The following is a 12,971-nucleotide window of genomic DNA, read 5'->3' on the forward strand; positions in this document are numbered from 1 at the left end:
ACAATAGATGTCATGTGACCAGATGAACACTAGATGTCATGTGACCAGATGAACAATAGATGTCATGTGACCAGATGAACAATAGATGTCATGTGACCAGATGAACACTAGATGTCATGTGACCAGATGAACAGAGTTACATAAACATTCAATGAATATGACGGAAATTATGAATAATGAGTAGTAGGCATGGACCACGATCCAGGCATATAATAATTATATATATAATATGTATACATATATGCTATATATTATACAGTATATTCATATATATAAATATTATATTTTATATGTAATATATACTGTATGTAGATTCATAGTGTCCTGCTGGAGTAGAAGAAATAAGAAACAACACATGAACTTCAAATAGTCAGTTTATTACCGTCATCATTTCATAAAACCTGACAGTGAGAGAACTTCGTCCCCATCACAAACAATCACACATTTTTTATTTTTCTGTGGTCACATGACGAGAACCGTTGTCACTATGACAACCAGAGCTTAAGCGGACCTTGATCGGCAAGTTATGTTTGTTTATTTCCATCCAGATGTTCCATATTGTATTGTGTTGTTATTCATTATCATGACATCATTAAAAATGTGTGATTATATAAACTGGCAATTCGCCAACATTAACGTTAAAACTGGGAACTGAATCCAGAACGAAGGGAGATAAAATATAAGAAATAATTATAAATTAAGTGTAGTGCTATCGCTGTATAGATATATTAATAATAATATCATAACAGAGGCTGTAAAGGTGACCTGCTATCAGTCGGGTCCACGTGACATAAGCCAGTCGAAGGTCTGATCTGTAATCAGTTGAGGTTAAAGAGGGAGGGCGCTGCAGGTGAGGACTCAGACGGCTGAAGACGAAGATGAAGACAGAGCTCTTCCTCGTCGTCGTAGCGCTGGTCTGCGCCGCCGCCAACCCGCTGAGCAAGGCAGCGCAGAGGAACAAGCTGCTGCTGATCTCCTTCGACGGCTTCCGGTGGGACTACGACCAGGACGTGGACACGCCACACCTGGACCAGCTGCTGGAGGACGGGGTCAAGGCCAAGTACATGACCCCCCCAATGCTCACCATGACGTCCCCGTCCCACATCACCACCGTCACCGGTAACAGCGTACTAATAGTACTAATACTACTGAGGCTACAGTGTAGCTCACAGTGTAGCCTCAGTACTACCTAGTAGTCCTAGCCTCAGTACTCTGTAGTTCTAACCTCAGTACTCTCAGTACTCTGTAGTCCTAACCTCAGTACTCTGTAGTTCTAACCTCAGTACTCTCAGTACTCTGTAGTCCTAGCCTCAGTACTCTGTAGTTCTAACCTCAGTACTCTGTAGTTCTAACCTCAGTACTCTGTAGTTCTAACCTCAGTACTCTGTAGTCCTAGCCTCAGTACTCTGTAGTTCTAACCTCAGTACTCTGTAGTCCTAGCCTCAGTACTCTGTAGTTCTAACCTCAGTACTCTCAGTACTCTGTAGTCCTAACCTCAGTACTCTGTAGTCCTAGCCTCAGTACTCTGTAGTTCTAACCTCAGTACTCTGTAGTTCTAACCTCAGTACTCTCAGTACTCTGTAGTCCTAACCTCAGTACTCTGTAGTTCTAACCTCAGTACTCTCAGTACTCTGTAGTCCTAACCTCAGTACTCTGTAGTCCTAGCCTCAGTACTCTGTAGTTCTAACCTCAGTACTCTGTAGTTCTAACCTCAGTACTCTCAGTACTCTGTAGTCCTAACCTCAGTACTCTGTAGTCCTAGCCTCAGTACTCTCAGTACTCTGTAGTCCTAACCTCAGTACTCTGTAGTTCTAACCTCAGTACTCTCAGTACTCTGTAGTCCTAACCTCAGTACTCTGTAGTCCTAGCCTCAGTACTCTGTAGTTCTAACCTCAGTACTCTGTAGTTCTAACCTCAGTACTCTCAGTACTCTGTAGTCCTAACCTCAGTACTCTGTAGTTCTAACCTCAGTACTCTCAGTACTCTGTAGTCCTAACCTCAGTACTCTGTAGTCCTAGCCTCAGTACTCTGTAGTTCTAACCTCAGTACTCTGTAGTTCTAACCTCAGTACTCTCAGTACTCTGTAGTCCTAACCTCAGTACTCTGTAGTCCTAGCCTCAGTACTCTGTAGTTCTAACCTCAGTACTCTGTAGTTCTAACCTCAGTACTCTCAGTACTCTGTAGTCCTAACCTCAGTACTCTGTAGTCCTAGCCTCAGTACTCTGTAGTTCTAACCTCAGTACTCTGTAGTTCTAACCTCAGTACTCTCAGTACTCTGTAGTCCTAACCTCAGTACTCTGTAGTTCTAACCTCAGTACTCTCAGTACTCTGTAGTCCTAACCTCAGTACTCTGTAGTCCTAGCCTCAGTACTCTGTAGTTCTAACCTCAGTACTCTCAGTACTCTGTAGTCCTAACCTCAGTACTCTGTAGTTCTAACCTCAATACTCTCAGTACTCTGTAGTCCTAGCCTCAGTACTCTCAGTACTCTGTAGTCCTAGCCTCAATACCTTAACTGTAGTGTTTAGTTATCTGATATATAAAACAGGTCAGTGAACGCCGCTTTGGTGAATCTTAAACAGTCTTAAAGAGTCTAAAGGTCTACTAGACGTCCTCACACTTTAAACTATGGATGCCACCTCCTTCATTGGAATCAGATCTTGATCTTTGGTGGCATCCATGAAAGTGTATTTTTGTTTGCAATGTTTCTTCTGTAAAAATGTGTCCTGCTTGTTTTACACTTTCTGAATAAAATACCTACCTACCTACCAGAACTTAGCTGATTAGCTTCAGCAACAACAGTACGGGACTTTTTGCTAACGTGAGAAACTCTCGCTGTCCTGTTTGTCAGGCAGATGGGTGGAGGATCACGAAGTTGTCCACAACATGATGTTCAACGCCAAGACGAACCAAAAAGTTCCTCACAAACAGACTCTGACCAGATCGGAGTGGTGGGACAACGGAGTTCTGCCGTTATGGATCACAGCTCAGAACCAGGTGAGTCATTGATCAGCACGATAAATAACAGGAGAAGCAATATGAATGGCTTGAAGGGTGAAGTGAATACACCATGATCACAGTAGTTCATTCTAACTCAAACCCACCTAAAAACACTCACTACAGCACCAAAAGTGGATCTATCCGTCACTGAAAGTAGTCCCTGACAAGTTCACCAGTTCCTGCCGTTTGTTTAAAAAACACTACAGTGACCAGATGAAAGTATAAAGTACTACAGAGTACTGAGGCTAGAACCCTCTTCAGTAGGAACCAATGGGCTGAGAGCTGAGAGACACAGACAGGAAGTCCGAGAGGGATGAGGGACGGACAAAGGGGCTCAAGCCTGTGTACCTCTATTTGAAGATTATTATTATTCTGGCCCAACTTTCCTGTTGTGGTTCATTCTTACCGACCGGCTCAGGTATGGTGTTCTCTACTGCTCAGGTACACGGTTCTCTACCTGTTCAGGTTCTCTGTTCTCTACCTGCTCAGGTACGCTGTTCTCTACCCTTTCTCTACCTGTTCAGGAACTCTGTTCTCTACCTGTTCAGGTTCTCTGTTCTCTACCTGCTCAGGTACGCTGTTCAGGTTATCTGTTCTCTACCTGCTCAGGTACTCGGTTCTCTACCTGCTCAGGTACTCTATTCTCTTCGTGTTCAGGTACTCTGTTCTCTACTTGTTCAGGTACTCTATTCTCTACTTGTTCAGGTTCTCTGTTCTCTACCTGTTCAGGTTCTCTGTTCTCTACCTGTTCAGGTTATCTACCTGTTAAGGTACTCTGTTCTCTACCTGCTCAGGTACTCTGTTCTCTACCTGTTCAGGTACTCGGTTCTCTACCTGTTCAGGTACTCGTTCTCAGCAGCTGACTCCTGATGAATCTTCACCGTTAGGTCAGATTTGTGTTCAGCTTGTTTCCTGTCGTTGATTCAGGGTCTGAAAACTGCTTCCTTCTATTACCCTGGGGGCGGGGCTAACTACAGTGGCCAGGTGGTCGACCGGGTTATCGTGGAGGAACCGGGTCACCCGGACGACAACGAGACCGAATGGCGTCAAAACATCAACACCGTGATGCGCTGGTTCTCTGAAGAAGACTTCCACCTGGTGACGCTGTACTATGGCGAGCCAGACAACGTGGGCCACGCCAAGGGGCCGGACCACCCGGACAGGAAGAGCATCATCCGCCAGATCGACCGCACTATCGGCTACTTGAGGGAGGCCATTGGCCGCCATCACCTGAACAACAGCCTGAACGTCATCATTACCTCTGACCACGGCATGACCACTGTGAAGAAGCGACCGCAGGTGGACGAGATCATACTCAACAAGTACCTGAACCTACTGAAGCTCGCCAGCTTTGAGATCCTGGACTACGGCGGGTTCGGCATCCTGACGCCGCGGCCCGGGAAGGAGCAGGAAGTGTTCAACGCTCTGTCCAACGCGCCCAATCTGACGGTCTACAAGAAAGACGAGCTTCCCGAGAGCTTCCATCTCGCCAGAAGCGAGCGGCTGCCTCCCATCGTGGTCGTCGCAGATCTGGGATTCAACCTGAACTCTGTGAGTTTGACCCTCAACCCGCTGAGGCTCCATCGTGCCATAGTTTGATTTTGTGTATTTCGTCTTCACAATCAGTCGTGAGGTCGAAGGTCAGAACGGAGGGGGAGGTTGTGATGCAGTTTGTTTTTTCCGCCAGAGATTCATCGTCTATGTGAACAAAGGCGACCACGGCTACCACAGCGGAGAGATGGACATGAAGACCATCTTCAGGGCCTTCGGACCCGACTTCAAGAAGAACTTCCTGTCTGAGCCGTTTGACAGCGTCCACGTTTACCCTCTGATGTGCAAAGTGCTGCAGATCGACCCGGCGCCGCACAACGGCTCTCTGGCCGTCACCGAGAAGCTGCTGCTGCCCGGAGGTGAGTCCGGTGACGCCACCGGAGGAGAGTCCGGTGACGCCACCGGAGGTGAGTCCGGTGGCGTCACCGGAGGAGAGTCCGGTGACGCCACCGGAGGAGAGTCCGGTGACGCCACCGGATTGTGAGTCCGGTGACGCCACCGGAGGAGAGTCCGGTGACGCCACCGGAGGTGAGTCCGGTGACGCCACCGGAGGTGAGTCCGGTGACGCCACCGGAGGTGAGTCCGGTGACGCCACCGGAGGAGAGTCCGGTGACGCCACCGGAGGTGAGTCCGGTGACGTTATCGGGTCGTCACAAGTCTTCAGAACTCAGATCGACCAAAAACCACTACGTTGCATTACTGTTTGTTTTAACTTTCAAAACTCATATAAATGTACTCCTGTATTGTACTTAAGTACACTTTTGAAGTACTTGAGCACATATATTTCATGCTAAATTATACTTGTAAGTTCCTTTGATACTCAAAGAATACTTTTACTCTTCTGAAGAAATAAAACAATGAAATAATTTACAAATAAAACAATTGGGTGTAAAATAAGAACGGAGGTGTTTGTTAGGATTAAAGGTCACGTGACACACAACAACATCATTAGAATATAGTATCTGTTTGTAGTTACCTCCAGGTACACGTCTCTTTGAATACTAACAGTAGTACTCATAGTACTATGAATTCATTAGAGTGCTTCATGTGGTTTCAGGTGGATCACAGAGATCTGGACTGTCTGTCGTTCTGCTGCTGTCGATGCTGCTCTTCATGTTTACTGAGCTGTAACAGATCCAGGATCAGGTCTGCAGGGCCAGGATCAGCTTTCCCTCGTCTGAAACTGATCTCATGTATAATTAAGTATTATAGGTAGTATTTATGCACAGTACTATATTGCAGTAGAAGTACATCTTCTTGTGTTTTGAATCATGTCCTATGTATTGACTCAAGAGCTCAAAGTTGACTATCAGTGGTCACATGACTTTACTGATAACAGCTGGGGAGTAAATAAAGAGACTGTGTGGAAATTCTGCCTCAGTTCTTAATTTGATGTACCATATATAATATAATAAATATATATATATATATATATATATATATATATATATATATATAATACAATATAAATGATGTATTACATTATAGATATTACATAATAGGAGACAGAAGAGGAGCTCAGTGTTTCACGCTGCAGTGAAATTACTTTAATAAACACAGATCACATTTATTATTTATTATGAATGGGTTTTATTGGAACTGTGAGTAAATACACCCACACAGGACCAGAAATAAACCTGCTGCTTCATGAAAGCAGATACAGAAAATGTATAACAATAAAATTAATTATTTAACTGAGTCTCTGTTTTGGTTGGTGCTTCAACAGCCAATCACATCGCACCATAAAACCTGGAGAAGTGAAACCTGATTGGTTATCCCACGACCTTTGACCTCAGCTCTGAGGACCCGTCCTGGTCCTTAGCATCATAGAGACGTCTCAGCGTCCACGACTCTCCGACCGTCCTCGTTCTCCACGTGGATCTGGACGCTCTGCAGCTTGTCGTGGCTGGAACAACAACAACAAGATTAACAACACCTTTAACGACAACAGCTATAAAATCAACAATAACAAAAACATCAACAACATCCTATTGATTTATTCATGAATGTCTGCACATTGATCACTGCAGTTTATTACCACCTCCCATTTAAGGAACGCCCCATAACATGCTAGTAACCAACTAACCAGCCAACCAACCAATCAACCAACTAATCAACTAACCAACTAACTAACCCATCAACTATCTAACTAACTAAGCAACTAACTAACATATCAACTACCCAACTAACTAATCAACTATCTAACTAACCAATGATCTAACTACTAACCAACCATCTAACCGACTAACTAACTAATCAACTAATCAGCTGTGAGAACCAGGAGGCTCCTACCTGCTGCTGTGCTTCAGAGCTTTGCTGCCGTCACAGTTCTTGGAAACTGATTTCCAAATGCCGCTTTTGGCCATTTCATCGGAGATGTTGACCTCTGAGGGGTCGATGCTGCTCAGACACAGACAGACACACATGTTATTGTCTGTCCGCGTCTTGCTCTGTGCTCCCATGATGCCGACTCACCGGCCCTTCAGGTTTCTGATCGGGATGTCCTCCGCCTCCTCCAGCATCCGCCGAGCGTTCTGCAGAGACAAGCCCAGTCAGAGAGGCAGAGTCTCGATGGGGTAAAGATTGAAGTTCTTTAGGCTCACCTCCTTCTCTTTCTTCTTCTTGTCGTCGTCCCTCTTCTTTTTGCTCTCCGGTATCAGGTCGTCCAGCCAGCTGAGCTCTCTCTTGGTGAAGCAGAAGTCCAGAAGCTTCCGGATGAACACCAGAGACAGAACCTGCGAGAAGAGACCAGTTAGAGTCACTAAAACAAGACCCGCTCGCTCTGCATTGTCTCACCATCATGGGGAAGACGACAGCGGCGGCCGAGGTCTTGATGGCCCAGAGGACGATGAGGCAGGACAGCTGCACCGCGGTGAAGACGTGGACCTTCCACAGGGGGACGTAGCGCAGGTAGATCAGGTCCGGCTGGTGTTTGGCCGGCATGCCGAACAGTTTGATCCGATCGAACAGCTGCGGGACGGACAGATGGACGAGGCGTCAGAGACACAGAGCGGCTGTAGCGGAGCAGACAAAGGCACCCGGAGACAGACCTGAATGCCTTTGAGCGAGGACACGCCCATGTAGAGGAAGACTCCGTACAGGACGGGCATCGGGATGAACTGGAGAACAGAAGGAAGTCAAAAAAGACATTTAGACATGAGAACGGACGTCTCTCCGTTACGCTCACAGGTGCGACGTTCACCTTGAGAGCGGAGGTCATGAAGACAGAGCAGCCCATTAGGATGAATATCATGAAGCCGGTGACTCTCTGCTCGACGATGCCCAGAAACCTTGGCTGCTCGCCCGGCGCCGCGCACTCCGACTCCAGCTTCAGACTGTTGACGTGGGAGATGGACAGAACGGTCGCCGCCACAAACCATGGCAGGCCCATGATGGAGCAGACGCCCAGCATCACCGCCACCACCAGCAGGTCCAGGTGGTAGCCACAGCCTTTCTGCAACCCAAAGAGTTCATCAGCTAGCCACTCCGTCAGACACTAACCTCTGGCGGCCGGCCTTCCGTCCTGACCTTCAGTTTGTTCTCCTTCCGGTTGACGATGACGGCGGTGATCTGCTGGTCCATGAAGATGAGGATGGTGCAGAGCAGAGCGGGGACGGCAGCCGCCAGCAGCGTCCACCAGGGGTTTGGACCCAGCGGGGAGATCAGCCACCCGCGAGTGCTGGAGGTGGGCTGAATGGACAAAGACGAACACAACGAGCTTCAAAGTGCTTCACATAAAACCGTAAAAAAGCATCATGCAAAAGAAAACAAAATTTAAACACAATTAAGAACATTCATTAAAACAGTTTAACAAACAAAAAGCAAGAAATAGAATACAAGTTGCACTTAAAGAAATAAAATGCAGTAGTGAGATGCAGACATTGATTGATATCCTTGAATCTGCAAACAGCTGGCAACAGCAAACAGAAAAGTCTTTAATCCGGATTTAAAGGAGCTGAGGGTCTCTAAAGGTCTCAGCAGACCTGCAGCTTTCAGGGACCTTGTTCCAGATATGTGTGTGCAGCAGAAGACCTGAATGCTGCTTCTCCATGTTTAGTTCTGACTCTTGGAACAGGAAGTAGACCAGTCCCAGACCACCTGAGGGGTTGGAGTGGTTCATAAGGTAGCAGCAGATCACACATGTATTTAGGCCCTAAACCTTTCAGTGCTTTATAAACCAGTTATTGTATGGTATTATAGTCCCCTGGTGATATAGTTATGTAGATTTGTGTGTCGTCTGCATAATTATGATAACACACGTTGTTGTTTTTCATAATCTGAGCCAGTGGAAGCAGGTAGATGTTGAACAGAAGAGGCCCCAGTATTGAACCTTGGGGAACACCACATGTCATCCTAGTGAGCTCTGATGTGTAATTAGCTCCTTCAAGTAGGATTCAAACCAGTTAAGTGCTGCGCCAGAGAGTCCTACCCAGACCTTTAGTCTGTCTAGTAGTATGTCATGAAAAATGGGAGGTTTGATATTGGCCTATAATTCTTCATTATTTCGGGGATTAAACTAGCCTTTTTTAAGAGTGGTTTAATAACTGCAGTGTTTAGGGCTTGTGGGAAAACCCCTGAGAGAAGGGATGTGTTTACAATGTGTAGAAGATCAGTGGTCATGCAGTGATATACTTTTGAAGAAGTGTGTTGGTAGAATAGTATATAGTAGCAGGATGACGTTTTCAGATGATCTATAATGTCTTCTAGGCTTCTTTGGTTGATTAAATGAAATTATGTAATGATATTTGAATGGATATTATTTAAATGTGGGGATAACACAGACCCTGTGGTTGGTGTGGAGGCTCCGACTGCTCGTCTAATTTTCTGAATTTTGATTGCATGCTCAGGAGGATCGGAGCGTAGCAGTTACTTAACAGCCCTCCTGTTTCTTGGTAGGCCTGGTGGTGCTAGTTAGCCTGGTGGTGTTAGCCGTGACTTAGCTTGCACTTGTCCAAGATTTTGAGTCCATGGTAAAGTGGTATCGTTCTCACACAGTCCATTCACCTCAAAGTTCACTTCTAGTTGTGGATTTCTGTTTTCAAGATCTTCTGCAGGAGTTTGTGTTGGTCGTCCGTGGAGAGGGCTGGCATCGTGCTGCCACTTAGCTTTAGCTTAGCTGCTAAGTAGCCTATAGCTATTTATTTTTAAACTAGCAGAAATATGGCAATATCGTGTTAAATCTACAATGAAATAGAGTCCCAGTGATTTTCAAGTGTCTAGGAGCTGCTGCCCACAGAAGAAAAACAAGAATATCAGAAGGTATTAGCAGAAGAAATACTGCAATAAGATTATGTTCTGCCAACAGTGTAGCATGAAATAATGCTACCATTAGCAAGCTTGCTAGGTAGCTAGCCGTCCGTTAGTTCTGTCTATTAACAACTTTAACCATCCTTCAGAATAAGTTTATCATCTCGAACTCTTGAGACTTTAAACTCTGAGAATATTCACATTATTTTCCAACAGAGTTATTTTCTGTGTATTTATTAATATTTGATTTGTAACGGCCCTAATACATCATCACCGACCGGAGGATGTGAGCAACTCACATTGATATTATTTCCATCTTGGAATCCAGCCAGATTTAAACTGAACATCACACCTTAAGTTATTCATCAGGATTACTGATACACTGGACTGAGGAAGAGGAGCAGATCTGGATTCACTAAAGAATATTCCACTTTTTCATGTTGAACAGTGACAGAAGAACCTGAAGAACTTGTGTAATGTTCAGCCGCTGATAAGCAGCGACCTCTGACCTCTGACCTGGTACCACACTGAGCAGCCAGCTTCTTTTCAGCACATCAACACGTGACCGTCCTTCAATGATTAACAAGTGAACTCACAAGCTACTGGTCAGCGTTATCAACAGAACACAGTGTCACCTGGAAGAGGTCAGGGACGTGCAGTTTGGGTGATGGAACTCCCACCAGATAATCCACCAGCACCATGATCATGATGGTCAGGAAGACGGCAAAGTCACTGATGGATGATCGGACCTGCAGACACAGAACACCCTCTCTGATGCAATGCTTTCAGAAACGATTCATTCAGAAGGAACCTTCAGGAAATGAACCCATAAAGTCACTAATAGGTAAATAAATAATGACTGATGAGAAAGACACCTTGGTGGGGAAGTATCTCATGGTCTTGAACTGTTTGAGGAAGGAGGACAGGAAGAAGGTGGTGAAGAAGAGGATGACCGACCAGAAGAGGACGTCGGGGACGAAGGGACCTTTGTGGCTGCACGCCGAACCCAGGAAGTCCCCCTGAAGGTCCTGACAGTCCTGGAGACACAGGGAGAGACTTACTAAGCTTCTTATTATCAGGTTTAGAGGACAAATGAAGGCTTCAGTCTGTCCTCTCTGAGACCAACAACACTTCTAGTTTCTGACCTTCACGGTCAGCTCGTCCCACTGGATGCTTCCTGAGGTCACGTTTCTGTTGATCCACATCTGCTGGACTTGATCTGAGACATTGGCAGGTGAAGAACACCGACACCTGAAGCAGGAACAAACAACTCATTCACTGATGATGATTCACATCATCAGACCTGCATACCTTAAGACCATCAGACCTTCAGATGTTTAGACCTTCAGAACATCAGACCTTTAAACCTTTAGTCCTTCAGAGAATCAGACCATCATACCTTCAGACCATCAGACCATGAGACCTTTAGACCGTCAGACCTTTAGACCGTCAGACCTTTAGACTGTCAGACCATTAGACCTTCAGAGGTTCTTACGTGTAGAAGGTGAGGTTGTCCAGCTGGTTGTGCATGTCCATGGGGTATTGCTCCCCGAGATGGACCAGCTTCTCCAGAGACTCGTAAATGAAGATGATGCAGATGAGGGAGGCGAAGGCCTCCTCGGTGAAGCGGGTTATGTAGCAGACCAGAGAGCTGGCGTCGGTAGCGACCAACAGCAGGCAGAGGAAGGCGGTCCAGAGTCCGATACTGGTCCGCAGGGACAGGTAGGACAGACCGTAGTCACTGAGAACAGACGGAGGCTTTTAGAGGTCATTCACTCCAAAACACAGATCCTCGATCTAGAATTCACTTAATTCTTTAGTAAATAAAAGTGGAAACGTTGATTCAAACAGAAGACACGCTGAAGGACCAGGATCCGAAAGTATCAATGAACCAAAGAAAAGCTTCATGTTGTCTCAGCACAAACAGTCGTCGCGATTTATGACTGAAATCAGGAGCGGTTTCAACGGCTGTGACCTTCAATTCAATTCAATTCAATTCAATTTATTTTGTATAGCCCAAAATCACAAATATGCTGCTCTCTAGTGGGGCAATATGGTACTACAAGCTCCTTAAGATATGATGGTGCATCACCAATCAAGGCTTTGTAGGTGAGGAGAAGAATTTTAAATGTGATTCTTGATTTTACAGGGAGCCAGTGCAGAGCAGCTAATACAGGAGTCATGTGATCTCTTTTCTTAGTTTTTGTGAGTACACGAGCTGCAGCATTCTGGATCAACTGGAGGGACTTAAGAGACTTATTAGAGCAGCCTGATAATAAGGAGTTGCAGTAATCTAGTCTGGAAGTAACAAACGCGTGAACCAGCTTTTCTGCATCTTTTTGAGACAAGATGTGCCTGATTTTTGAAATGTTACGTAGATGAAAAAATGCAGTCCTTGAGATTTGCTTAACGTGGAGTTAAAGGACAAGTCCTGATCAAAGATAACTAGAGATTCTTTACAGTGGTGTTGGATGCCAGGGCAATGCCATCTACAGAAACCACATCACCAGATAATTGATCTCTGAGGTGTTCAGGGCCAGTAAAATAACTTCAGTTTTGTCTGAGTTTAACATCAGGAAGTTGTTCTTATTTTTCTCTATTACTGATGAGTAATAGGCTGCTCTGGCATTACAGAGAGCCTTTTTATATGTTTTAAGGCTATCTCTCCAAACTAAGCGTGATTCTTCCAGATTGGTGGAACGCCATATACCTTCGAGCTTTCGTGAAGTTTGCTTTAGGTCGCGGGTCTGAGGGTTATACCAGGGAGCAAACCTCCTTTGCCTCACTGTCTTCTTCTTCAGTGGGGCTATCAAGTCTAGTGTCATTCTCAGTGAGCCTGTAGCACTATCGACAAGATGATCAATCTGGGACGGACTAAAGTTAGCACAGGAGTCCTCCGTCACATTGAGACGTGGTATTGAATCAAATGCAGAAGGAATCGCTTCTATAAATTTAGCTACAGCACTGTCAGTTAGACATCTGGTGTAGAAACTTTTGACTAACGGTGTATACTCCGGGAGTATAAACTCAAAAGTTATGAGGTAATGGTCTGACAGAAGAGGGTTCTGTGGGAAGACCTCCAAATGCTCAATGTCAATGCCATATGCAAGAACAAGGTGGAGGGTGTGGCCAAAGCAGTGAGTGGGTTTCTGTACTCTGACAGAAGCCAATCGAG

At 45.5% G+C, this 12,971-nt stretch overlaps 2 protein-coding genes across 3 annotated transcripts in view; one reads left to right on the plus strand and one right to left on the minus strand.

Annotated features, from left to right (window-relative positions):
• Positions 1-870: 870 nt before the first annotated feature.
• On the plus strand, positions 871-5,706 carry zgc:153896 (uncharacterized protein LOC569930 homolog). Its single transcript, XM_034554072.1, has 5 exons — positions 871-1,119; positions 2,850-2,995; positions 3,926-4,549; positions 4,686-4,908; positions 5,607-5,706. The coding sequence occupies exons 1-5, from the start codon at positions 879-881 to the stop codon at positions 5,678-5,680; spliced, it is 1,308 nt and encodes a 435-aa protein (XP_034409963.1). The 5' UTR covers positions 871-878; the 3' UTR covers positions 5,681-5,706.
• A 483-nt stretch (positions 5,707-6,189) lies between these two features.
• LOC117745557 (sodium bicarbonate cotransporter 3-like) overlaps positions 6,190-12,971 on the minus strand; it is a 30,519-nt gene continuing 23,737 nt past the window's right edge. The window contains exons 14-25 of one of the 2 annotated variants that reach the window (XM_034553962.1): positions 11,292-11,537; positions 10,942-11,047; positions 10,672-10,833; positions 10,432-10,545; positions 8,078-8,239; positions 7,752-8,003; positions 7,600-7,668; positions 7,346-7,519; positions 7,153-7,284; positions 7,025-7,083; positions 6,842-6,949; positions 6,190-6,455 (exon numbers count right to left, since the gene is read on the minus strand). In XM_034553962.1, coding sequence (XP_034409853.1) covers positions 6,374-6,455; positions 6,842-6,949; positions 7,025-7,083; positions 7,153-7,284; positions 7,346-7,519; positions 7,600-7,668; positions 7,752-8,003; positions 8,078-8,239; positions 10,432-10,545; positions 10,672-10,833; positions 10,942-11,047; positions 11,292-11,537 — 1,666 coding nt within the window. In that variant the 3' untranslated portion in view covers positions 6,190-6,373. The remainder of the gene's footprint in view (positions 6,456-6,841; positions 6,950-7,024; positions 7,084-7,152; positions 7,285-7,345; positions 7,520-7,599; positions 7,669-7,751; positions 8,004-8,077; positions 8,240-10,431; positions 10,546-10,671; positions 10,834-10,941; positions 11,048-11,291; positions 11,538-12,971) is intronic. The other variant, XM_034553963.1, reaches the window with a different exon arrangement.

This window comes from Cyclopterus lumpus, chromosome 16 (genome assembly GCF_009769545.1).
Source record: "Cyclopterus lumpus isolate fCycLum1 chromosome 16, fCycLum1.pri, whole genome shotgun sequence".
Lineage (NCBI taxonomy): Eukaryota > Metazoa > Chordata > Actinopteri > Perciformes > Cyclopteridae > Cyclopterus > Cyclopterus lumpus.